The sequence below is a fragment of the Tachysurus vachellii genome, chromosome 2 (assembly GCF_030014155.1).
Source record: "Tachysurus vachellii isolate PV-2020 chromosome 2, HZAU_Pvac_v1, whole genome shotgun sequence".
Classification (NCBI taxonomy): domain Eukaryota; kingdom Metazoa; phylum Chordata; class Actinopteri; order Siluriformes; family Bagridae; genus Tachysurus; species Tachysurus vachellii.
The window spans coordinates 15,640,415-15,666,598 of record NC_083461.1 but is presented as its reverse complement, the minus strand read 5'-3'; the positions used below and the strand labels follow the sequence as shown (position 1 = coordinate 15,666,598).

The 26,184-nt window shown below is 38.6% G+C and overlaps 1 protein-coding gene across 3 annotated transcripts; it reads left to right on the top strand.

Moving 5' to 3' along the window:
• Positions 1-2,475: 2,475 nt before the first annotated feature.
• etv4 (ETS variant transcription factor 4) lies at positions 2,476-26,018 on the top strand. 3 transcript variants are annotated; one of them, XM_060858935.1, is made up of 13 exons: positions 2,476-2,609; positions 3,122-3,229; positions 3,903-3,993; positions 4,198-4,245; positions 8,707-8,760; positions 18,187-18,316; positions 18,448-18,645; positions 18,963-19,255; positions 20,778-20,846; positions 21,478-21,525; positions 22,833-23,005; positions 24,879-24,980; positions 25,067-26,018. In XM_060858935.1, the coding sequence occupies exons 2-13, from the start codon at positions 3,173-3,175 to the stop codon at positions 25,292-25,294; spliced, it is 1,491 nt and encodes a 496-aa protein (XP_060714918.1). In that variant the 5' UTR covers positions 2,476-2,609; positions 3,122-3,172; the 3' UTR covers positions 25,295-26,018. The 3 variants fall into 3 exon arrangements, with proteins under 3 accessions (XP_060714918.1, XP_060714910.1, XP_060714902.1); XM_060858927.1 differs by having other exon boundaries at positions 2,491-2,621; XM_060858919.1 differs by lacking the exon at positions 2,476-2,609 and having other exon boundaries at positions 3,061-3,229.
• The last annotated feature ends 166 nt before the right edge of the window (positions 26,019-26,184 follow it).

The following is a 26,184-nucleotide window of genomic DNA, read 5'->3' as shown; positions in this document are numbered from 1 at the left end:
AAAACACATAAAGTGGCAGCTGAGAGAAAAGGGCCTCATACTCATATGGTTATGTGTTACACACAGTGCCAGGCATTCCGTGGGGGCTGGTTTGAAATCATTTAATATGGGTGGGTGTAGGCAAACACGATGTGACATACAGGCTCAGTGCCAAGAGGAATAAATCTGACAGTGTCTGACAATGACTTACAACCAGCCACAGCTAAAGATTACACTAAGTGCGCAACTGAATGTGGTCATAATTTAGGGCTGCTATTTTCTTAGTAGGTTGCTGGCTTGTAAATTAGATGAAAGGAACAGTTGTAATAAAATGATTGCTCTCCATTTATGGGGAGACCCACTGAACACTTGGCAAAAGTGGCAAAATGAAAATATTGTAATATTATTATTATTATTGTAATTAATAATGACTAATAATAAAAAAATTGGTGTGATTTTTTTTTTACATTCTTTCTTTAAATTAAACATTTTATCTTTCTATTAAAAAAAGTCCTACTGTCTTAATTTAAACACACTCATTCCTTGGCTTTGACAACTGAAGGAAATCAGAGTAGACATGGGCATGCATCTGGATCAGCACAGTGCAGGATACAAGGCCTAATTTGGCAACCTGTCATACAAAAGGATGTCAGATAAGTCTGTGGCCAAACGTTTTGCAGGGATTATTTTTAGTCATTGTACGTAGCCGAGGTTTCAAGGAAAAGTTTGTCACCCGCCCTAATGCACACGGCCTGTTCTCAGTTTCACACAATGTCAGTTTGAAGTGGGACTTCCAGACGAAGTAGAACCATGAGCACTTTACATCCCAGCTTCAACCATGAGCACTTTACATCCCAGCTTTATCCAGTCTATTCATAAATTTTATAAACACCACACTTTTTTTATTAAATACTACAACAAGAAACATAATCAAAATGCAGTGTCTATTAATTTATATAGCTTGGGCCCAGACAGAAAAAAAGTCTGGTATTTCTTGTTTCTCAGAAAAATGGTTAACGTAATTCCATAACTGACCATCTAATCATACCGTAGACTGTCATTCATCTACCCTCATTTATTTTTAGATGCAATTTAGGGGAATTGTGTTAAATATGATAATAACATAATATGTTAAATTGTGATAAATACTAGAATACAGTGCTTACATAAAAGGAAAAAAAAAAACTTGTCTATACACTGCATATTGGTTTCATTGTGCATTGTAAAATAATTATGTAGTCATACTGCACTGACTAGTAAAAATAGAATAGAATAGAATATATTTAAAGTGTTTTTTTTTTAAAGATGCTGCAACAAAAAATGATACTGTATTAAGCATATAAAGTTTAGGGGTCAGCTGGGTATTGTAATGTGAAACATTCATAGGAAGCAAACATATGCTTCATGCCTTGAACAAATGGGTCAGCTGTGGGAGATAATGAGAATCTCCTTGGGAGGTCAAAGTGCAGAATGCTAACCTAGTACACTTATTCTTCATTAATTCTTTAACCATTAAATCTTTAAAAGAAAAAAAAATAAGAGTTTCAACATCCGCATCTTTGTCAGCATGTTTAAAGTGAAATTAGCCGAGCTGATAAGATAGCATGTGAGACCAACACTGTTAGGTTGCAACAGTGTTCTTCCTAAATAAAACAAACAGATAATAGATAACAATTTCGTGTGATTTTACAATATGGCCGACGTCCTTTTTAAATGTAAGTCAGTCATATTAACATTTTTGTATTTATTCTATCATAATGAAAGAAAAAGTAAATACTATGAATAGGAACCTTCACAACACTGAAGGAGTGGTTAAAGTTATATACTTTAAGTTAAATAATAGGTTAACAGGAAGTATCTAAACTGTAGTATACTGTTGTATACTATGTGTACATATATTTAATATCGTTAATGGCAACCAGACGTGTCAAAACACTAACAAAATGTATTATAGGCCTATATCTTTCAGCCCTTCCCCACTTCTTTTCAGGGTGAGTTATTTGTGACATAATAACACAAAACATGCTCAGTGTTTACAAAAAACAACAACTTCTTTTTCACCTCAAAACAGCTGGTTTTGATTAAATTAAAATTTGGTAAAGTTTGTTCAATTTGAGTTCACTGTGAAAAATATCTTAATCTCTGTTGGAGCTAAGACATTGTCTGTAAATAAAAATCCTTCAGATTAGCTAATGCACTACAAGCTTGCTGAGGAGGGACTTCTTGCTGTTTTTTTCCAGCCGTGTCTGTTGTTAATAGAGCGAAAACAACTCAGTACATTCATGCCAGGGCAAGTTTTTTTATGAATGGAGATTTTCCCTCCCTCCACTTTCTCCTTCCTTTTTTGTGAATGAAAAACAACTGCAAAATCTAGAAGGAAAAAACTCTTTGGTTCTCTTCGTGGATTGGTCAGGTACATACAGGCCCCGCCCCCACGTTGCTAGGCTTTGGTACAGTTTCGAATCTGATTGGTGCAAAGTAAGGAGTCGAGGTTTCATTCATAAGTAAGACCATTCATTAGGACAAAGAAAGAAATCTGAGCTCTTGAAAGAGGAAATTCACCAATCAGGAAGCTTTAGGACTGAGCGGACATCCGAAAGCCAGAGAAGTAGCTCCTATCCAAATCAACAGTAAAGAAAACAGTAAAGTTTTTCATTAAATTTCATTAAGTCTACGTGAGAAAACGCAAATAAAACATGTTACGGTTAAAAATGTTAATCATGTGAGTCGAATTACATATAGGGATGATTGGCATTCACACTTAAATATAATCAGATTAGGAAAGTTGTTTTTTGTTTATCGTGCTTTTGTGAACAGGATTATCCTTCATGCACTTTTGCAAAAACAAAACAACAACAACAACAAAGCAGACACACCGCGTGGGCTAATATGAGCTTTGCTTTAACAGAAGCATGATATGTTTATATTACCTGGCTGCGTGCAGCTTAGCTAAATAGACCAGGGTTTGCAAGCGCTGAGTTTGTGTGAGTGTGTTTTTGTGAATGGAGCTCATTACGCATGCAGCCTTCTGGACGCCCCATTCACAACTCCCGCTGTCTATGTGTGTGTGTGTGTGTGTGTGTGTGTGTGTGTGTGTGTGCGCGCGCGCGTGTGTGTGACCCACTGCCTTCTCTTCGTGCAGGCTGCTCCGATTCTGCTCCACACAGCCCCAATGAGCGCGAACGGTTAACGCATGGATTGTAACATGGATGGATATTTAGATCAGCAAGTGCCTTACACTTTAGCTAATGTAAGTACAGCTTTTTTTAGTGTAAAGCTTTGGGAAATGCGCGCTGCTGCTGCTGCGCTCCTTTTTTCCTGCTTGTTTGTGTGAGCTACGCAGAACGGCGATGGAAAACTGCTCCGACTGACTTTGAACCTAAATAACTCACTAAAATTGATCTCTGACTGATTAATGCTACTTTTTCTGAAATGTGCGGCTTGTTATTGTGCACGGTTATAGCTTAGCTGTTGTAATTTGTTTTAAAACTTCTTGTTTTTAACTGTAATAATGGTGAGTGTGTATGATGATGACTCTCCTGAGAAACTGTTTATTCACTAGCTACAGGATGGTACAGTATGTAAAATACAGGAATCTTTGAACCACATGGATTTAATCCATTCAAATAAGAATTGTCTTGACCTATTTTGGAGTTTTGTTTTTAACTTAACTTATAGAAATTGATAGTTGTATTGCTAAAGAAAAACACTTCATGGTCATAGGAATCAATTTGGGTATCAATACAGCCTACATTAAGGCAGACATCAATGTTCATCATTCATATGTAAAAAGGATTATGTGCTTTATTCAAATGTTACATGTTGCCTACAAGTACAAAGTGGCCATCATGTATGTTGCCCTAATGACAATCATTTTTCCACATGTGTATTACCGCTTACATAATATTTCTGGTGTTTTCCAGAGGTCGCAAGGAAATGGGCCCCTAAATAGACTGTTGGTGGCAGCAAAAAGGAAATACATGGCCACCGAATTACCCCCTCAGGAATCTGAAGGTAAAGTAGCTTTAAGTGAGTTTTGGAAACTTACTGTGGCCTTTATTTGGGTATCAGACTAAGAAGTATATGTTTGTTTTATATTTTCCAAAGAGTAACAGTAATGAAACTTTCATAAAGTAAGTTATAAAGGGTTCATATTTTACACCCATACTGAAGAGTCTGTACCAAAGTATTAATACATGTTTGTTTGTATATTTGTAGATCTCTTTCAAGATTTAAGTCAGCTTCAGGAGACATGGCTTACAGAAGGTGAGATCGGCTATTTCTTTGCGTATCGTATCTATTGCTTCTGCTGCCAATTAGAAATTGTCACCTTTAACCTGGGTATACAGTAAATGTGTCTGCTTCTGTTTGCTTTTTGGCCAAGAAAAGATTAATTATATCACAAGAAAAAATGGCTCCTTTCATTAGACGAATGGCTGGATAGTTCAACATAGATTGAAACATGATCTCCTAGACTCTTCACCAGTGTCTAGTGTCTATTTTATCTGAGAGAAAATAGGATTTAAACTGTGGTATGAATCTGATACCATATTACATTTTGTCTAGCTTATTACAGTATTAATGGATATTTGGTAATGTTAAGTAAATGTTTGGTTCTACATAGGATTTAAAGCTGTTTTGTTTTCATTAAAACACATCAGATACTCAGACATGGGCAATGTTTGGACATTTGATTAATTTAGTCTATAGTGGACAGTTACAGGTTATGCAAATAAATAACATCACAGCTGGACGGTCTGGAGACAAATTGGTGAAATGTGGCATGGCAGAAATTCTACAGAGTGATAAACAGAAGTGGATTTTAGCAGAATTACTGTTTTGTTAACAACTTCTGATGCTGTTCCCTTTTTTTCTCATGAAAACATGAATCCTTTTTTTGACCCTGTAATATCTGAATGCATAAAAATGACCTGAAGGGAATTTAGACATTGCAATTATCAACTAATTTTCACAGTCTAGAAATGTATGGTTATTCTGCACTAGCGTTCACTTCGTGGATGTAAACTGCAAAATGAAGCAAAAAGAACAAACCAAACTTCGTTTTCCTGTTAAAATATCAGGTTTCTCAGGACAGCTTATTTACATGAAGAAAATGGGGTGAAAAGGGGACACAGACAGAGTGCTATTGTAGTTCAAGGTCAATGCTCACATGTCAAAGTGAAGCTGTAATTAATGCTTGGAATGATTAATGCTCATGGCTTTAAAACTGGGAATCTCTGGACTTTTAACCCACTGTAGTTCGTGAGAATCGTGCCTCACAGTTCCTTCTTGCTGTATTTTCTTTCACTTTCGGTTATTATGAAAAAAATAAATGCATGTATATATAATACAAATATTTGCATTCTTGTTATGTTTGCCATCTTCTCTCAGTTCTACTAATAGATAAAGTCATGTCAAGTCATGTGAAGTTGGCACATCATTTAAGAGAGAGACAGGGAGCATAAATATGAGTTGCATAACCTGCACTCAGTGGAAGAATTTTAAGTTTTAATTAGTTAAAAGATTTGAAGTAATGGGGTTTTCTTAAGCCTGTTACCCCTCTCAGTCTGATTTAGTTAGCCATTTTTAACTGGATTGGATGAACAGCTTATTATCAGGTGATTGTGGTTATGGATGATTCACCACACTGTAGAAACATCAGCTTTAGGGATTTTTCTTAAAAGGGTGAGAGGAAGAGGGAGAATGAGGTCAAGAAATTTGTGAATGGGAAAGCTTGTCAGGTCTTGTCATTAGCCTTTACTCTTTAAGAAAAACCTCATGGCTCCTCCCAGGATCTGCCTGACCAAAAAAAAAAAAAAAAAAAAAATTCAGCCTCCCTGAGAGAAAAAGGAAACATGTCTCCATGCTTGCACAGACACACTTCCAGTCTTGTGCTGACTTGCATTTCAAAGCCCTCAACAAGACGTTCCTGGAAGCGAACTAACTCGAGGCACACACACGTACACATACACAGAGCGAGAAGGAGAGTGGAAGCTTGGGTTAGAATCCGGTTTAGCTCCAAAAAGTAGTGAGCCAGAGGCATTGATGTCCAGACAATTCTTAATGTTTTTTTCTTCTTTACACATATTGCTTGTGTTCCTTTTCAGGCATGTTGAAACTAGCTTGAATGATTTATTGTTTGATCTGGGAGACCAAATATTGGCTCTGACTCATGAAAAACAGCTTTGTGCTTTACCTCGGGGCAGAAAAGAAGAAAACTTGAGTGGGTTTAATAGAATTACTCTATAGCAGTAGGTTGGGGCAATATGTAGGAAATTAATGTAATTTATCTGAGCATGGTTAAAGGAGAAACTGCACAATTTTTGTAAAACAGGATGTGGAATAATCTTTAGTTTCAGTATTACTCTTTTGGTTGCCGTGTTTATAGTCCGTTGGCAAAGAGGAAAGGAAAGATTGTATGCAGCCTGTAAGACAGTTAGGTTCTCTTTCTTACAGTATGTGTGCTGAGTCTGTTGATTAACTATTTCTTTTTAATGGGAAATAAAAGGTAACAGTCCAGGGAAATCAGATTTTTGCTGTATTTTTAACTGCGAGGAATTCTAAATTGTAGTTCGTATTTAAGATATTTTGTTAAACAATATAATTCCACTTTTAGGTTAAATAAGATCGTTACCGTGTAATTTTAGATAATGTATGTAAGCCTCTGTCATGCCTTAATGCAAAATAATGTTCCAAAATAATTTCCAAAATGGCACTGGATATAGTTTTATTTTACTAATACTAGGGTTGTATTAGTGTTGTCATGTTTTAAATCTTGTTTTATGATTGTGACTCTGGCTAACAGTTGATATTCTGAAGCAAAGACAATGCAACATCCACCACAGCCAGATCTGGTTCATTCCATTTCTGAATTTCTGGCTAAATGTGAGCTCTATTCTTAGTCCTACCTGGGCTGCATTTCAACAGAGAGCCATTGCCTGGAGTTCTCCGTGTCCCCCACTCCTCTTTCAGACTCACTGGAGAGTAAATGAGTGTGTTGTGTCCATAGAAAGGCATGTAGACCGTGATAATGGCAATGGTGCACCTGCAACCACAAAAGATTATTTTGCATAACAAGTATGTCTGCAGATTCCTAATTGGCAAAAAGTAAATCACCATGAATGATGATTTTGTCCCAGTAAAAAGATAAGAACACAGTCATCATTCATGAAAGTCATCCAAGTCATGGAAAGACTCCAGTTACTGTTCTAGAGCTGGTCGAAATGTGATTGAAGGTCAGATTGAGAGGTCGAGCCAGAATTATTTTAGACCGTTCTCTATCTAGCCTTGAAATAATTGTCCATTATTGGTCCAGCATTTTCTTTTGCAAGTTTATAAAGTGCATGAACATTAGCACTACTGCAGACTCCACTGATACATTTCATAGCACATCTCTTTTTTTGTAATATATCATTGTGCAGTAAAAAACTAAGCTCCAAATGTGTGTTGACTTTATTTAATATGACTATTGAAGAGACAGAAATATATTCTCATTTATGGATGTAACTTTTTCTTCAACATAAGCAAGGATTTTACATGCTAATAATGTATAAAGTTTCTAATGCGTTATTAGTTATTATTTGAAAAAAAGATATTTGAATATTACATGGCAATCATGTGGAAAAGTCATCTTCCCTCTCACTTTAAATCTCCTGTCTTTAACCACTTCTAAATTGACCTTAAGAGTCGGCCTTTGTAGCGCTTAAAGCAAGTGATGAATCCCAGAATCCCTTCCTTGAACTGACCACATCAACATTGTCAGAGAAATGTCACAGTGTGGGCGTGAGCAGAGTGAGACATTAGACATGAACACAAGCTCAGCACATCTCTTCACTTCTTTTTTTTTTGCCTAAACACACTGAATGAGATTTGCCTGTACATTAGCTACATCAGTCAGCTCTGAAAGTCCATCAGCTAGATAAGACCAGACACTATGATGCTGACTGAGACAGATGGTGTTAGGCAGCTTGGCCATCAGCTCCTATGCTCCAGTATTGATCCATTATCAGTTTGGTTCAATAAGCTAGAAGAGCATGACTGTCATTCAGTGACACATAACTTGACAGCTTCTGAATTCCAGCGAATGATAAATAATCACACAGACAGTCAAATGTTTCTTTCTCTGATTAGTGAATTAAGCATGCATGTTACGATCTGACTAAAAACAATAGCGGTTGTAATATATATAATGACGGGCAACCAAACAGCTCCACCATTTTTACATTAGTAGCTTTAGTGCTGCTGTAGCAAATATGCAAAGTTTTAGAAGAAGAAACACTGTGTACTGTACATTTGATGTAATCCAGTAGTAATCAAACTATTCTCACACATACACATGCAACATTCAGCTAAGGTATTGATCTGCTGCTGATGGAAAAGTGCTGGCACAGAGGAAAGTAGAGTTGAAGGTCACATGGCTGTCCAGAGACAGTAACTCAGGTTTCACTCAGATGAAGATGAAGGGAGAGACAGGCCAGCCTAATGGACACACTATACTCTTCAGCTAAGAGTACTGCTCATACTCAACAAATGGCTCTGTGTAAATCATGACTCTGGTCCTCCACTTGCATTGTAAGGCCAATGCGTTACTAAATAATTTGTAAAACCATAATATTCTCAGTCTCAAAATTCCATGTTTGTCTTTTGAGTGTAGACTTGGTAATATATCTTGGAAGGATACATGTATATCTTTTCTAACACCCCCCCCCCCCTTTTTTTAAACTACAGCTCAAGTACCTGACAGTGATGAGCAGTTTGTTCCTGACTTCATCTCAGAAAACTGTAAGTAAATTCTCATTTAAAACTTTGCTAACCTTTGTCAGTATGTAAATATAATAAAAGAGTAGGTATGTATTTCTGTGACTAGGTGGGGGTGGCAGAGAGAGAGAGACAGAGAGAGAGAGAGAGACAGAGAGAGAGAGAGAGAGAGAGAGAGAGACAGAGAGAGAGAGAGAGAGAGAGAGAGAGAGAGAGAGAGAGAGAGAGAGAGAGAGAGAGAGAGAATAAAAAACAAGCGAGAAGTTAGTGACTGACAGATTGGGAGTGACTGATTCAGAAACTGCTTGAGGCTTAGGTGTGGTTGTTGTGTATATCAGCGATTATAATAGCACGTTCGTGAATCTCTGCATAAGAACTACTGTGAGAAACATTTAATCTAAAAGCTGCTACTCATATACTAACATATACATATGGATGCTCGTATTAAAGGGCACCTTCCATTTGCATATGCTTCAAAGGCTCATTTGAACAGCTCAGGAAACCGGTAAAAGATCATTCAGAAGTCGCACACAAAGATTCCCTTTTGTGTCTGTCAGAGGTGTAAATGGGAAAGCAAATTCCTGTACCACACAACACCAAAGCTGCTTTTTTAGCTGGTTTCCTTTTTTGTTGTGTCTCCACACAATGGCGTGCCAGTTTTTGTGGAGGGGTGTGCACTCTGTAAATAGTTCTCCTGGACCTTTTGTTAAAGCCATTCACAGACGTACGGGTTGGGCCTTCACCACGTTGACAAGTCTGTAAGGCCTGTTGTGGAAACACTGCTGGCATCTTTTTAAGAGGTTATAGAGTTCAAGGCATGAGTCACACAAACAACCTATTTTCCTGTAACAGAAATTGTAACTTGAACTGAGCTGTGACTTGGTAAAGAATTGAGCACAGAATCTTCTTCGTCTTGTGAGCTCAGATTCGGTGTATGCAAACATTGCTATTTAACCCCATCATGCACCTGACCTGTGGTGACAGATGCTCCCACAACATATTGTTTTTGTCTGTTATCCCACAATGGGAAGGAGGAAGTGGAGATGAACTCTGGGGCATGGAGGGGTCATGTCTACTTAACCCCATTAAGGGCAGAAGCAATTGCCACAGTGTGGTGTGTCAGTGACAGCCACTCATGAAAACAGTGCAAGCTTAGCCTGACCGTCCAGTCATATTAACTAAGTGGAGGAAAGCTTTGATTGACAGCTACACCCACCCATTCATAATTTTACAATGAAGTAATAACATTTGTATGTATGGCAGTCTGTGTTCTCTCAGAAAAAAAGGGCTATAGTTGACAGCGACTTTGGACATAAGCTTGGATTCACTCATGTTTGTGGTCACCGTGGTGGAGGTTTATTGAAACCACATGTATAACAGATATGAAATTGTACACTGTACGGTAGTACTGTAGTGACACATGTGGCGGATGGTAGTCTGACATTTAAGCCCTATCTTTTTGGGAAGTCATGTCAGTGCACAACATTTCTTAACAGTTTCCTTGTATCTTTGTCTGTAAATGCATCAAAGGCAAAAACACTCGGGGTAACGGGTAAACATATGATCTGATCGCATTCATTTAGGTTGTTGCCACAGGAATGTATCTGAGAAACCGTGATCACATCTCACAGTTCAGTGAGAAAGCTGGAATGTTCTTTTTTCCATGCAGGGCATGCGCTTGTGCAATATCCCTTACCACTGAAAAAACTGTCACCATTTCTTCCCCATTTATCCATCCCAGCTTTATCCATGCCTTGATATGAAGCATCTGTGACCTTTTGCTGTTTTGTTTTGGAACAAAGTCCACAACAGATGAAAGTTATCCTTTAAAAGACAAAATTGGTGTTCCAAATTTGTGGCTTGCTGCACTAGTGTACACTTGTTTATTCCAGATGCACATTCCACTCACTGGGTCTGTAGAAAGCAATTTACCAGAAAATCTACAAGCAAATTTACCAGAAAATCTCCTTTTGGAGACATGCTAGAGCTCAGAAGGGGTTTGTAAGATTCCAAACAGCATAAAGTTTCTTTTGAAATCACATCTGAGATTTTGTTAACCAAGATTTTTACATTACACTCTATTTTACTGGTGATCTGTGGTGTGATAGACGAGTATTTCAGACGTTTTTATCAAATAGGTTATGAATGAGTTAAGAATATGGGTTATGTTTTCTAGGTTTTATGTCTTAACGTATTTTGGTGGAAATTTTAATTGCATTCTGTGCTTCATGTGTAGCATGTGGGGGGAAAAAAGGTTCTATTTCTTTTAATTGTTAAAATGTTTTATTCGTACTAATTTATTTGTACTGCATAATATAATTGGTACTTGTGAAAATAAGGATTTAAAACTCATTACTCAGAGACTACAATCTCCATTCATGAAAATGTCCTATAGCAGACTCCACCCTCATGGTTCCTTTTTTCTGAATGGAGGTTAAACCCCTCCCGTTTCCTGTTTCTCTACCCAGTTGAAAATGTGAAAATTTGTTTTGCTCTCTCTCCCCCTTCCTTCTCTCTCTCTCTCTCTCTCTCTCTCTCTCTCTCTCTCTCTCTCTCTCTCTCTCTCTCTCTCTCTTTCTATCCCTGTCTCTCTGAATGTTCCAAGATGTGATCTAATCCTACAATTGTAGTGTTGTGTGGGCTGATTGTTTGGTTTTGTGCCTTGGAGTAATTATATAGGCAGTTGTGGCTATAAATCCAGATTTACAAAGAAGAGAGATTGATCAAAATGGAAACATGGAGGGAAAGACAGTGAGGATTTGGTCAATGGCGTCAGCCAGTTCTTTGAATGTGGTGCTTGTGATTTTTTTTTTTTTTTGGCCTTTTGTTTACTCTTGTAGTATTTGTCATGACACTGAATCTTCATTTTGTACAATCTCCCAGTTCCACTTCTAAGAAAATGTACTGGTTAAAGGCTCTCAACTTTCCAAAATACAGCTGCTATGCAACAAGTCTGCAAAAACATCCTCACAACTGCCAGAAATTTGCAGAAGGCGATCGTCCTATCCCGTAGAGAGGGCTGGTCCCCCCCCTCCCTCACTTCCCTTACTTTTTGCAGAGAAACAACTCATTTACAGGCACACGAACACACACACACACACACACACACACACACAAACGAGATGCATGCTTAAGCCCCACATTTGTATGAATGAGCTGGTTGTGTGGACTGGCTGAGGCAGCACACTGAGGGAAATCGGAATCACCAAAGTAATGCGTTCTGTTCTTTCTTCCTTCATGCTTTCTCCGATTTCTACCTTGCTATCATCTTTCATCTTCCTTTTAGTTTTACACTAAAATAGTAACAAATGCTTCTAGATGCTATATTTGCCAGTAAATAAAAGTCTAAAAAATCTAATCTAAATCTAAAAAAATTGCTTAGGCTAGATACTGTAAACTGTAACAAACTATAATCCCCATGTTTGGGTAAAAAATTCCTGTAACTGTTGTGGATGTAGCTTTGGCTGGAACATCCACCTTAAGCTCAGTCATGCGGAGGTACAGCAGCCTGAATGGACAGTGGTTTGTGTGTGTGTGTCTGTGCGTGTTCACTGGGCCAGAAGGAGAGGGATGGAGGAAGGGCGGGCACAGAGCTAGGAGAGTGCAAAACCCAAACCAGCCCAGGACGTCGTCTGCTCTCACCCCCTCCGTTCCCCTCCTTTCTGCTGCTGAAAGAAAAAAGAGATGGTGGGGGAGTACTAATGATAACAAGGCAGCCGTATATCTAACAACACACAGGAGAGGAGTGAGGAGAACAGGGGGCCTTTGCTGGGAATCAAACCACTGTCACAACCACCATTTGGAAGCTGTATTTCTGTGTTTTGACAGGTCATATCAATGCAGATGATGGACAAGCATTTCATAAGTGTGTTAAAATCCAGATGGGATTATTCCTCTGACTCAGTTTTGCCCTTTATTTATTTAGGCTGGTCTTCTCAATTCTGCTGATACAGGCCTGGTCATATATTGGAAAAGCAATGATGGATCAGTTTATCCTAAGTGTAGATGAGCGACACTAGGAATGAGGCTGAGTGTCTCTGTTATGCAAACTATTATAATTAAGACTTCAATCCAGAGTGGAAGAGAGAGTGAGCAGGGTCTCGGTTTAAATGTATTTCTCACGAGTTTGACAGGAATTCGATGGGCATGTGTTATCTCTCTTAGGAGATAAGGAGACCATTTTCCCTGCCATGCATCACTGCTCTGAATGGAAATCTCTACTGTGTGGTTCATTATATAATTTCTGCAGTGAGAGAAAAATCAATAAGTGCATTAAACATTTAAAAAGGACAGCTTTGGGATAGGGGGAAGGGAGATTAATTACGCCTTCTACATACATCTTCACACATTTTATTTCTTGTACAGTCTCTCTCATTCACACACACACACACACACACACACACACACACACACACACACACACACACACACACACACACACCCATGCTGCGTAAGATTACATCATCATACAACACTAACCTTTCTGGTTGTTGTTGTTTTTTGTGTGTAATCTTAGTATACTTCTAAATGGTTTCCCTTGTTTATTATTCATATTTTAATGATAAGATGGTGGTGGAAATTTTTTTGTATTTTAGTAAAGTCCATTTGGCTCATTCATCCTCTGTAAAGGGATGTGAAACTGTTGAGTTTTGCAACATGCATCACTCAGTCACATGCACATGGTGACTGTTAAACCCATGTTCACATAATTACTGTGATATTGCATCAGTTTACTTTCACATATAATGTTTGTTTAACCTATAAAAAGTTTTACCAGTAAAGAAAATTGATTGTGAAAGTGATTTATTGAGTGAAGAATGTATTGTAGATAGATAGATAGATAGATAGATAGATAGATAGATAGATAGATAGATAGATAGATAGATAGATAGATAGATAGATAGCACAAGCCATATACAACATGGTACTGTTCCTTAGTATCAGCAGACTTGTCAAAGTGATCAACAAATCTTGTGTGTGTGTGTGTTGGAGGGGGTTTAAAGGTGAGGAAGATCTTGTGCACTCTCTGACTGAGAGATGAGTTCCCTTTCCATTTGTTGACCTGAGTGAGCACCACATGTCCAGCACATGTTCCTGTGCTTTGTAGAAATGGCAAACTTGTTTCCCAAAAAGCTCTGAAGCCCACTCGTTTTCTTTGCCCCTCTCTTTTTACTCGACTTTTCCACTGATTATGTTGTTGAAGTTACATACAAAACCAGACTGTGAATACACAAAAAAAAAACCTAAGCAAAATCAAACATGGTTTCCAGACCCCGACCTTGAAATAGACTTTTTCTGCCAGTGCTTGACTCATTTTTGAAGTATTTCTCAAGCCTCACTCTAGCGCACAGCATGACGAACAATATGCTTCAAATCTTCTATTCATAACTAAGCCCTCATCTTGGCAAGCTGCCGTCTATCCATTGAAAGTGATTTGCCTAGACGAGTTGTGACAGCTGTGATTGTCACCCGTAACACTCTCACATCACCATTATATTTACCGCCTGGTGTATAGGCTTTGACAGCCAGTGTTTCCAGAGTGATGGGTCGCTATATTAAGTGGGATACCAAAAATCAATACCTCCCATTTTGTTATTTAAAGTCCTTCTTTCACATTTGGTAGCCTGGTAGGATTCATTGATTCATCACTGTTGACTGGAGCTGCCCAGTGGGGTGCAAAGTAGATATCTTAACCAGCCAGCCTGTCACCTTAGCCTTATATATGGCTGTATTATAACAGCACATCAAATACACCAGCATGGGGAAATAAATATTTACTCCCTAGAATATCAGTTCAAACCCAAAGTTACAGTCCATTACAAATGCTTGACTGAATTATATCTTATCAAACACTGTTTGCTTATTCATTTGCTATTTTTTTTTTTTTTTTTTTTCTCCATTGCTATAACAAATTACAGCCTGCAGCTGTCACATGTTCTGGCCTGTGCACTGGTGCACTGCTGTGTGTTTATAGTCCCTGTGATATAAACGTACCATAATCGGTGAATCACTGTACCTGTTGAGATATTTAGGAGCTGGCCTCGTCTGCAGCTGTCATGAGCTGAAAACGTGCAGGAAGTAATCCTGACGTGAATATACAATGCTTTAAAACTGTCCAGATCTTCAACAGTGTTGAGGTTCAGCACAAAGGAAAAAAATGATGACTGGAACAGTCTTAGAACAGTTTCAGTGAACAGTACTAGAGTAGTGTTCTAGTCAACCTTCCTAAAACTTCAATTTAGAGTATGGTGTTAGAATTTCGAAATACATCCCGCTAAGAGAACAATACATCAGGATGCCGCTGTACAAATTCAAAAACTAGCCAAACATAGTATGATTTTTGGATGTTCAGACAGAAATAGGATTCATGTTGGGACACATCCACATGTGAGAGCTACAGAGGCTTTTTGAGGAGTCAACGATGCCTCCATCTGTCACAGCTGGTGGCTGTCTTTTTGTCTGGGGTGGGAGTGGGGGTATCGAGGTCCTGAGATTTGTTTGTGGTGGGAGATGTCTGAATGGCTTTCCATAATGATCCTCACTTCCTAAAGTACTCAACCGTGACCATCCCCCTTTACCTCCCCTGTTTCTCTCCTCTGAAGAATGCTATTTACATATGTAAAGTCCAGGTCCTCTTTAGAGCCCTTCTGAATGGAGAGACACTCTCATCATTTACGCACAGTGCTACTGGTTTTTCACACGTATGTGTGTTTCTTGAAGAGAGGTGTCAATGCTAAGTAACAACAACAACAAAAAAAAGTAATGTCAGCTGTTGAGTTTGGAACTTTGATTTGAAGATTGAGACCGAAATTGCTGCTTGTCACAGTCACATGTCCAATGAAATAGTTCAGGGCACAAAAATAAAATATATACAAGTATGGTATCGATGTAGTTAATAGATTTCGATATTGATTTCAGTTTCTGTCATGATGAAGGGAAAAATAAGCCTGAACTCCTGAATCTGCAACCAGTTCTACATATGTACTGTGTACAGTATACGATCAAGAATAGCTAAACACTTCACACAGCTGTCACACTCCACACTCAAGTTCATGACCCTCCTTCCTCTCTTACAAGAAACAAAACCTGTGAAATATGAGTGGATTTAAGGAAATGTGATGGAACTTCTAAATGAATCGAAAAGAGAGAAACCAGAGACTGCCTGCTTTCGTCGAATTACAGCAAAAAGAAGACAGGGAAAGGATAACACAAAGTACCTTTAGTGTCACATCTCTGTTTACTCTCCTGCCACTGGTCTATAAACTCAGTGCAGGTTTAATGGCAGCAGGAAACGTCTTGGTAATGTTACATTTTCTCAAGGATTTCTTCCAACCATGACACTTGTTTAGATTAATGGGCCATGGTTCGACATTTGTCAGTACGCATCGTAGTAAAAGTTTTTTATTAATGAAAGTTGACTTTTTTTTCTAAATATGTATTTTATAAATGCAAAAATGTAATAAATGCATAGACTTGCTCCTGATTTGTTTTTTTATTATTAAGGAAAACACAGTGCCCCAGGTCAGGGAATAAACAAGTGAAATGCTGAACAACTTTCATGTTTCATGTGCATATTTATAGTTTATCTCTATAAGAAAATGTGCCTTTGTAAGTTAACCATATGAAAGTTGTAGATTTTATGGCACATTTCTACAGGCAAAGTGGATTAAAATGCTTAACCCATTGTATCCCTATCTGAAAAGCCGTCTTAAATACTCTGTAATCCATTCTGAGCTCTATCCTAAGCCAACATTTCCTCATCACCCTGGCCAGCATGGGAAAATCGGAGATAAATGAGCACCATTTTCTCATCAACCATCTCTCTCTCTCTCTCTCTCTCTCTCTCTCTCTCTCTGTCTGTCTGATGCATGTGGGAGGGCTGTTAATTTTGTTGCAGTATTATAGTAAGAGTATGCCTTTTCTCTCATCCTCTTTCGTCCTTGAGACGTAAAGAGTAATTACCTGAGCTTAGGTTTCAGCCATGCCTGTTCGGTCAGGTCTGCGCCCACGACAATCAACACATAAACAGCTATAAACACAGGCTGGGGCTCAGCTGGAGGAGCACAGCTGCTGCTGTTTACCCTGAACGGCCCAGAAAAACATCCTGTACCGCACAGTCTGAGAGCTGTGGCAACTCCCCTCCAATAATAAACAGCAGCGCAGAGCTGTTGCACAGACCCAGGCCCCACGCATGCTGAGCCTGCTCATTGGCTGTTCTACTGACAAGTCTGTTTTAATGCAACATGGACAGGTTACTCTTAAAGGAAACTCCAATTTTAATAGCTATCTATTGGGTCTGGCCAAGAAAAGTACACTTATTTGAGCATGTTTTTTAATGTTATTATTTTGTCATCAGTGACATTACATAGATCTATTACAAAATGTCTCAGTGATGTCAACTTTATTTTTACAATGACCTAATCATATGTAAGCAGGACTTGTGCTTCATTCAAGTTGGATCTCAGAATTACGTCAATTTTGACCTTTGTACATTTGAACTACCAAGAGGGAAAAACATGTATTCTCCATTGTTTGTCTTTTGTTAGCAAAAACTACTAAGCTAACTATGACAAATGATGTATGTTCACCTCCTGAATACAGTGAACGCCATGGTCAGTGTGACATATTTAACACACTAATATATCTGTAAATATTAGTATAAAAACAATATAACTTAAGGAGGGGTTTTCTGCTGATGGTCTGAGCGGCCATGTTGATATGACCTCACACACTGGACTTGAGGTTGAGGAGACCTCTTCAACATTCCGAGTAGGATTTCTGGTTTCAGTTTTAACTAGTTGAAGTTCAGAAATTCTGTTTCTCAAGTGAAACATTAATTTGCAGAATCTCAGATGTGACATACACTAATGCATTTTTTTTTTTATTTTAAGAAAAAAACAATTAAAATATTATATAAAATATTATAACCCTTTGATGTAGTATGTACATTTTTGAATCTAAGGGAGACAGTTTTTCCACAGATCTGAGCATGTCTTTACAAATCACAAAAGGTCTGAGTTTGAGTATAAATTGTGAAAACACTTAATGACGCACTTCAGCTTCCTTGTTAACCCTGAACAAAAGGCTGGCACATGAATTCTGTCATTCGTTTGAGTATTTAAGGGGACGTAAATATTTATGAAATGTTAATAACTATGTTGTGCCTGATACAGGATAGTAAAGATGAATGCGTTACTCAACACAAAGATTGTCTGAGGTGTTTTGTGTGTGCTGTGACACAGGAATGAGGACCTAAGCAACTCCCAAACAGAAGTCGAAATGCACATATATGTGTCACATGTCTCGAGTCCTGTTTTGGTCTTGGAGTCATTGAACTAGTCTGGTATTTCCAGCGCAGACAAAAGTATTTGTCCTAAGGCTGCTCCTTGAGCTTAAGAGGGCCGAGCTGGAATGTGGCTATATTAATGAACCTGTTTTTATGTGTTGTAGCTGTGGCATTCCACAGCCCTCCAGTGAAGATTAAGAAGGAGCCTCAGAGCCCAGGCTCAGACCCCAGCCAGTCCTGCAGTCACAAGCAGAGCTTCAGCTATCCCAGTGGAGAGCAGTGCCTTTACGCCAGGTCAGAAGGCATTCGCATGTTTAGACTGGGCTAAAGGAAGTCCACTCTCAAATAGGTCAAAGCCAGATAGCTGGTTTATTGTATTACATTGACCTGATTTGGATGGTGTGTGGTGCTGCATGTCTTAACAGTGCCTATGAACAGAAGAGAACAGCAACATCATCAGCAGCAGGACACAAGACCTCCTGCCCTGGGACCCCCATGTCCCCCATGCAGCATTACTCCCCAAAACCACTGGTGGGCTCCCATCCTGAAACGGGGTACATGAACTCTCCTTCTGCCAGTCAGTCACACCCCAGCCTTGGCCAGACTTACCCCATGACTCCCAGGTAATTCCAATAGCCTGTTGATCAATTTCTTTATGATTCACCAAATAAAGCAAATAAGCTTCATACCTTAAAGATTCTCCATTTTGCTACAGTTATAAATTTGGTAATGTTGTATCAGCAGCTAAGGTTTTGTATTCATTTCCCCGAACATGCAAGTTTACCCAAATTTACCCAAAATTACCAATCAGCATAATCTCTTTGAAGCTCTTCTAACTTATCCATTCTAATTTGCAGGCATTCTAATTCTAATTCTAATTTATATTGATAATCCAGTTGCTCCATATATGGCTCAAGATGCTTTGGTATATGCTTTATAGCTCCAGGTTCTTAACAGGCTCAGGAGAGATGTGTGCCCCGTTTGGACCTCCAGGTCAAACTCTGCAGCGTATGCCCTCGACCCCTGCAGGGGGTGCAGGCACTGGGAGTAGCAGCGTGTACCACCGACAGCACTCAGACCCCTGCATGCCCTACCTCCAGCAGAGCTTCAAGCAGGAATTATTGGACCCGTTGTATGAGCGAGCAGCCCACATGGGCACAGTGCCCCCTCAGCGGTTCCCTCCAGCCCATATGATGGTCAAGCAGGAACCTACTGACTACACTTATGAGCCTGGTGAGTGTTTCATGTGGTACAGCATGGAGGCAAGGGTGTAACTCACATAGCATATTACTGGAAGAAAATCACAGGGACCAGAGATTCATAAATGTATTAACCTTACCATGCTAAACTTCTGAGATCCATTAAAAGGATTGTGTATCTCATCTCTTTCTCCAAGAGTAAAGATAATTGAGGTCACTACTCTAAGCAATACTTTCAAAGCCTCCTCTACTCTATGTATTGTTTTTATTTAATTTTTATTTCTCTTTTCCACATACACGTATTTGTCCATTTATTCTCCTCTCTGTCTTTCACCACCTCTTCTCTGCTCAACTTTGTGAAAGGCAGTAAGGCATAGGAATTTCATTGAGAAAATGGAGGGCACTGGAAAGACTAGAATCCCCATTGGAGTGCTTCAGGGTGTTGGGTTGCAGCAGCAGCTTCCTTTTTCTGCAGGCAGATGAACTCATAATGGAAAAACAAGCGTAGCGGTGGTAATGTGAGCTGCAGTGGTGGTGGGAAGGGGGCATGAGTATGAGGCCAGGGGGCAGGGCAGAGTGAGGTAGATGCAGGAGGAACTAGACCAGCCACATTCAGCTTTAGATTTTACTGCACCGTGCAAACTAGTGCAGTATCTGTGCTGTGTCACTGACACTGCATGGCCATACAACACAGTGCTGCAACAATAACTAAGGAACATATGAATTGTTGTCATTTCATTTAGCTTTTTTCTGTAATTCCATTTATAATGTATTGATGACTTTAATGAGTCACGATTCAAAGATCAGTTAATGTTAAGAATTGTCAAATCAGGAACCATGAGAGATTAGAAGAAGGATGATTATTAATGGATAATATTCTATCTAAGATAACTATGACCAGTTTATCAGTAGAAATGCCAGTCCTGCTCTAGCCAGCTGTTGTGGCTGTTCTGCTACACAAATGCCAAAGCATTTGACCTGAAACTATTAGAAAGCTTTTCTCCATGTGATGAAAATTCTCACATAGCATGCATTCAGCTGAAGAAAGCAATAGAGGAGCATACACAGTAGCAAAGCTGCTGGCTTCACAAGAGACATAGCTCTTTAACCTCTAAAAAGCCCAAACTTTGTTTTCCCCTGTGACATCTTATCTTGACCTGTGCCACTGCATTCTCCAGGCATGAGTAACTATATAGACGCTAGGCTGCTCCACCTTACACCCTCCCCAGTACTTATTTATTCATTCTGAGACAGAGACTGGGCTTGCTTTGATTGTTTAGAGGTTTAATAGGCTCTAAGATAGGAAGGTAGGAAATAATTAGTGGTAATAATAATAATGAAAATAAAAATGTCATCATGCTTCTCTCATTCATGGCTCTAAAATATCATGTTTGACAGGTGATATGATTAATGCAGCTTTTGTCCTTGATGCATTCAGAGATAGATGTTATTGTATCATTCCAACTGAATGAGATGAGGCTGATTTTATTGTGAGATGAGCAATATGAGGCCTAACCTTGTAATTCAAGCCCATATCCCTGTGTTGTGCCTTACAGATGTGCCTGGTTGCACTTCTATGTACCACCACAATGAAGGCTACCCCAATACCCAGCACAACAATGAAGGTAATGTATGCTTATGTAAACAATTTTAGTGCCTGTCTACTGTAGATATATGCAAAATCTCAGGTTTAGGAGGTGTGTATCTCACACACATCAGTCATATTTAGCAAGCATTGGCCAGTGCTGTGCGGTCATTGGCTAACCAAGTCAGCGGGTTGGTGTTTCCACTGGCACCAGCACTCTTTTCTCTGCCGCTTGATGAAGTCCTGGGTAAATATTACAACTGGACAAGGCCACTATTTTTCCTACAGCAAAGAAAAATAACCCACTTCTTTGCTCACCCAGGACTATTTGTTGCACCATTTTGAGTCATTTCAGTCACAAGCATCTACTCAATGAGGGATTAATTATAGACATTTGGTCACTTCCTTTTCTGAAAGCCTAGAATTTTAGAACGAATGATTATGTAATTACTCCATCATTTGACGTGCCTGAAAATGCCCAGTAGTACTTGAATGGCTATGAAACTGTACAATTATGTGATTATCTTCTAAGTATTTAGAAGGCTGACAGAAATCGTTTCTTCTAATGACTGCCATTAATATTTTACCATGTTTTGTTTAGATTTAACTCTGAACTGATATTAAAAAAAAACATTACTCAAACCAGTGAACTTGCAATCCCTTGTTTTTAGGCTACATGTTTGAAAATGATGCCCGCGTTGTTCCAGAGAAATTTGAAGGTATGTCACTAATTTTAAACTTCTCCATTTCTGCTGACATTCACACTGTCACTGAGATGTGCATCATAGTAGATGACAATGTTGCCTAACCCTATGCGAAAAGAAGAACATCCCATTACAATGACAAGAATTACTCCAGTTCTTTCTTCTGTAACATCATCTACTGTTTAGGATCATCCAATACTCTCCGACACAATAAGCAGCCTGTGTTATCTTGAGCTGGGTTACACACTATATGTAGTTTCTCATGCGTGATGATGGCCAAGGCTCTTGTGACGTGAAGGAAACAGAGCTGCCAGTTCCCATGGTCTGGGTGATTGATAGGTCTTAAATAACTGTAGATCATTTCACTAGCTAAACTGGTAGAAGCACCATCAAGTTCTTGAGCAAAGTTCTCACGGTCTGATTTTCTTAAGCACAGGGTTATTAATAGCAGGCAGAGGTGAATATGCCATGGGAACAAAAGTTGTCAGTGTTGTTCTTCCTTTTGTATTTTTACACATCCAAAATTTTTTAAATGAAAAAATGGACCCTTATTAACACAACTGGGTACACTGTGCACACACTAATTAATGGGGCTGATAAAAGATTAGCAGCAAAAACATCACGTTGTTTTGCTTATTTGGTGTGTTATTGAAAAAGGAATCTAGAAATTTATGTATTGCTTAAAGAAGGAGATTATGTTCTTTCTGATGTTGAAGTATGTAATCTACTGCATTTTGTAAGGTACCGTACATAGTCAGTAAAGGGAACCTTCATTTAAAGTGTTCCCCTTTTAAATTATATATATATATATATATATATATATATAGTTACAGCTAAGTACAGTGACCCATACTCAGAATTCGTTCTCTGCATTTAACCCATCCTAAGTGCACACACAGTAGTGAACACACACACAGCAGTGGACACACACCCGGAGCTCAAACTCTCTAACCATTAGGCCACGACTTCCCCCGAAATATATTAAATATATATATATATATATATATATATATATATATATATATATATATATATATATATATATATATATATATATATATATAATTTAAAAGGGGAACACTTTAAATGTATATATAGATAAACTTATGTAGTGATTAAAATGTTAGAAAATAAGTTTTCATTCTGAACAAAGCCTGACAAATATTCTCTCCTCGAATGTTTTAAGTGAGATTAGAAAAGAAATCTTTTGGCTCATAACGACATGATAATGGATGTCCAGTAACACACCTGTTCAATCTGTTGATGATTTATAAACTCACAATTGTCCACTGGGTTTATGTATTGTACCTTTCTATGCTTAGGTGAGGTGAAACAGGAGGGCAGCAGTGTGTTCCGTGACGGTGCCCCCTATCAGCGACGTGGCTCTCTGCAGCTCTGGCAGTTTCTGGTAGCCCTCTTGGATGATCCTGGCAATGCACACTTTATTGCCTGGACTGGTCGTGGCATGGAGTTCAAACTCATTGAGCCAGAAGAGGTGAGGGCTTGCTGTTTGTGTAGGTTTCTTCAGAGTTTTCTGTTTTTTTCCTCACTTTCTAAAAACATACCATTAACTGGATTGACTAATCTAAATTGTGCCATGTTTGGACAATGAATGTGTCTGCATGGTATCCCTGTGTGGTGGGTATATGCCCTCCAAACAGCCATTGTTCATGAGACTGGTTTTTGATCCACCAAGACCCTGGCCATAACAAAACACTTACTGAAGAGGAATGATTGGTATGACTTCGAAAAGATTCTGTTATTTCACAATGTCTAAAAGTGGCAGGCCAAAGCTCCTGGACTTGAGGAAGTAAAATATCACAAGCGTCTTCAAGATTACACACTCAGTTGCCTTGGTTTTAAAAAAGGCTATTAAAATATTATTGACTTTAAAATATTGAGTACTGAAAAACTTCATGGACATTTTATAGATATTGTGTTTGCAAGTAAATTTACTTCAGCTGTTCATCTGAGGATGAAGAGATTTTTCCTGCGATCAGCACACTGTTCCCCAGGGCCTACCCACCCACACAAAGCCTGCCTCCATTAGCAGCCATGCATTATTTACTTCACTTAACGACAGAGGGAAACAAAATGGAGTGTGGCTCCATTACCAAATATTACAGCCCTCCACTTTGGCCGAGTCAAAGCAAGCTGTTGTGGTTGAGGCATGAATGTTAACCTCCCATTGTCTGTGATCAGTAGACGGCTAAATAGCATGAGTCAGCAGACGGTCATGCAGAGATGCCTCCATCAGACCAGCTCTACTGTACTGCATTAATCATTCATTAGTGCCGGGGTATTACTGTGTCAATTAGACCTGGGAGCTCTCACAGAGATCAGACAAAACCAGCACCTCTGGGACAACCTCATAAGTCTTGAGAAGCATTTGCTAAACAGTTAAGACTTGAAAGTATGTTTTACTCATGTATAAAGAGATCATTGACTGATGCTTGGGCCTGCTACAGAATTGTTTCAGCTTGTCTATTTGTACAGAGAAAGTGAGGCCTTTTCAACAGTGTCATATTTCTGGTTAAAATAAAGCGTCAGCTCGGTGATGGAACAAAGAGCTATATCGGACTGTCCAAACTTCTATAGAGGAGTTTAAAACAGGACATAGTCAGTAATGCCCTCTAGTGACAGGATATCACATACATCATGTCATTAGGATTATAACCTGTGCATAATGTCGTATTTAATTATTATGTGAATGTAGATTTAAAAAAAAAACATCATCATTCTAGTCCATGTAAGCAGAAAACACACTCCCACAGTTGCAGATTTATAAGAAATTCAGTAGTTAGGTATTAACATTGAGGTGGAAAAGCTGACAGCTAGTAATTAGCCGTGTGAAACAATGCAAGTTTGTAGTAACTTTAAAGGTACGTGTGTGAATAACGTTTGTATTTGCTTTGTATTCATATGGCACTTTAAACAGTAGCAACTGTCACAAAGCATATTTATAGAAATTTTAAATAATTTTATAGAAATGTATAAATTTATCGCTAATGAATAAGTCAGAGGTGACTGTAGAAAGTAGTCTATCTGAGACAAAATGAGAGAGAAACCACAGGCCACAATCGTCTGGGTAACACAGGATTGTTTAATTTCTAAATAATTCCATTTTATAAATTTACTATATGATCAGAAAGTGCAATTATGTAACCAGGAAATTCCTTTAAGTTTTAACATGAAGTCTATCTTGTTGTATTTATCATCTTTTCGCTGATAGCTTTCAACTTGAGCGAAAAAATGAGTGTTTGTGGCAATAACAGTCCTGAAGTCATCCTCATGTCTTATGACTGGAGTGGTACCATCCATAGTATCACTATCTAAAACCATTCATTTGTGTTTCTCTTTTATTTTAGGTCGCCAGGCTGTGGGGGATGCAGAAGAATCGTCCAGCCATGAATTATGACAAACTGAGCCGCTCCCTGCGTTACTACTATGAGAAAGGAATTATGCAAAAGGTATCAGTAGCATTTAAACACAATTTTTATTAGATACTCTATATAAAGCATCATGTAACTAACTACAGCTTTGTTCTTGTGTTCAGGTGGCGGGCGAGCGCTATGTTTACAAATTCGTATGTGAGCCAGAGGCTCTGATCTCCTTGGCATTCCCTGACAATCAGCGGCCTACTGTGAAGGCCGAGTTTGAGCGATATGTCAATGAGGAAGACACGGTGCCACTGTCTCATTTGGACGAAGGAGTATCTTACCCCTCCGAACCCGCTACCACCAACTTGGGCCCTCAGCCCTATTCCAAAGGCTACATGTACTAATGCCATCTACAGCCCCAATATTCCCCTCATGCACCTATTGCACATGTCAACCCCATCCACTTGTATATATAAGGCTATGGTGTTTTTTCTTGGTTTGTTTAAATTAATATCATTAGGGACATCCTCACAGCTTTGCAGCCTATTCAATACAAACACGTGCCTGTGGTTCAGCAAAGTGCTTAATAAAAAGACCCAGATATTATTCCTACAATACCCTGAGAACAGACTGTTTTCCCAACTTGGTATTGAACATTAGCTTAATGATATGGGTGTTCAGGATACAAAGGTGAGGAGATTATGTTTAGGTGAGGTGAGGAGATTTAGTTATGCAACCTGCTGGAAAAAAAAAAAACAGTGATCAATTAGTCACAAAGGGCTCTTTTATGAACAAACATCATATGTAAACAAGCCATATTGCAAATCCTCTAATATATCAGCACACAAAAGGTGTGAGCAGCATAAATGTCACTAAATGTCACTTTCACACAAATATTTCCCAGTGTTCTTGAAGTCTTCTTTGATATAGACAACTAAACCCTGAATTGCCTTCCAGGATGTAAATATTCCTGTCACATGACTACTCATTCAGCGAAGAGCCAGGTGACCTTCGACTCATGATATGAATGCTGTGCTGGTCCTGGAGGGCATTTCTCTAAGCAGTAACATTATAATCCAAATAACCTGAGTAAAACTATAAATAAATACTACAATTATGTTTATCAAACATCCTCCACTGTTTTCTTTTTTGTACAATTTTTATATGCACGAGATTATATATTCATGATTAGAGTACGTGATCTGTTTTTTATATTGAAAAAGTCGTTGTTTTACAGAAATTTAAGTGATAATTTTTATTTTTTCAGTGGGGTGGCTGATCTGTGTTCTTACAT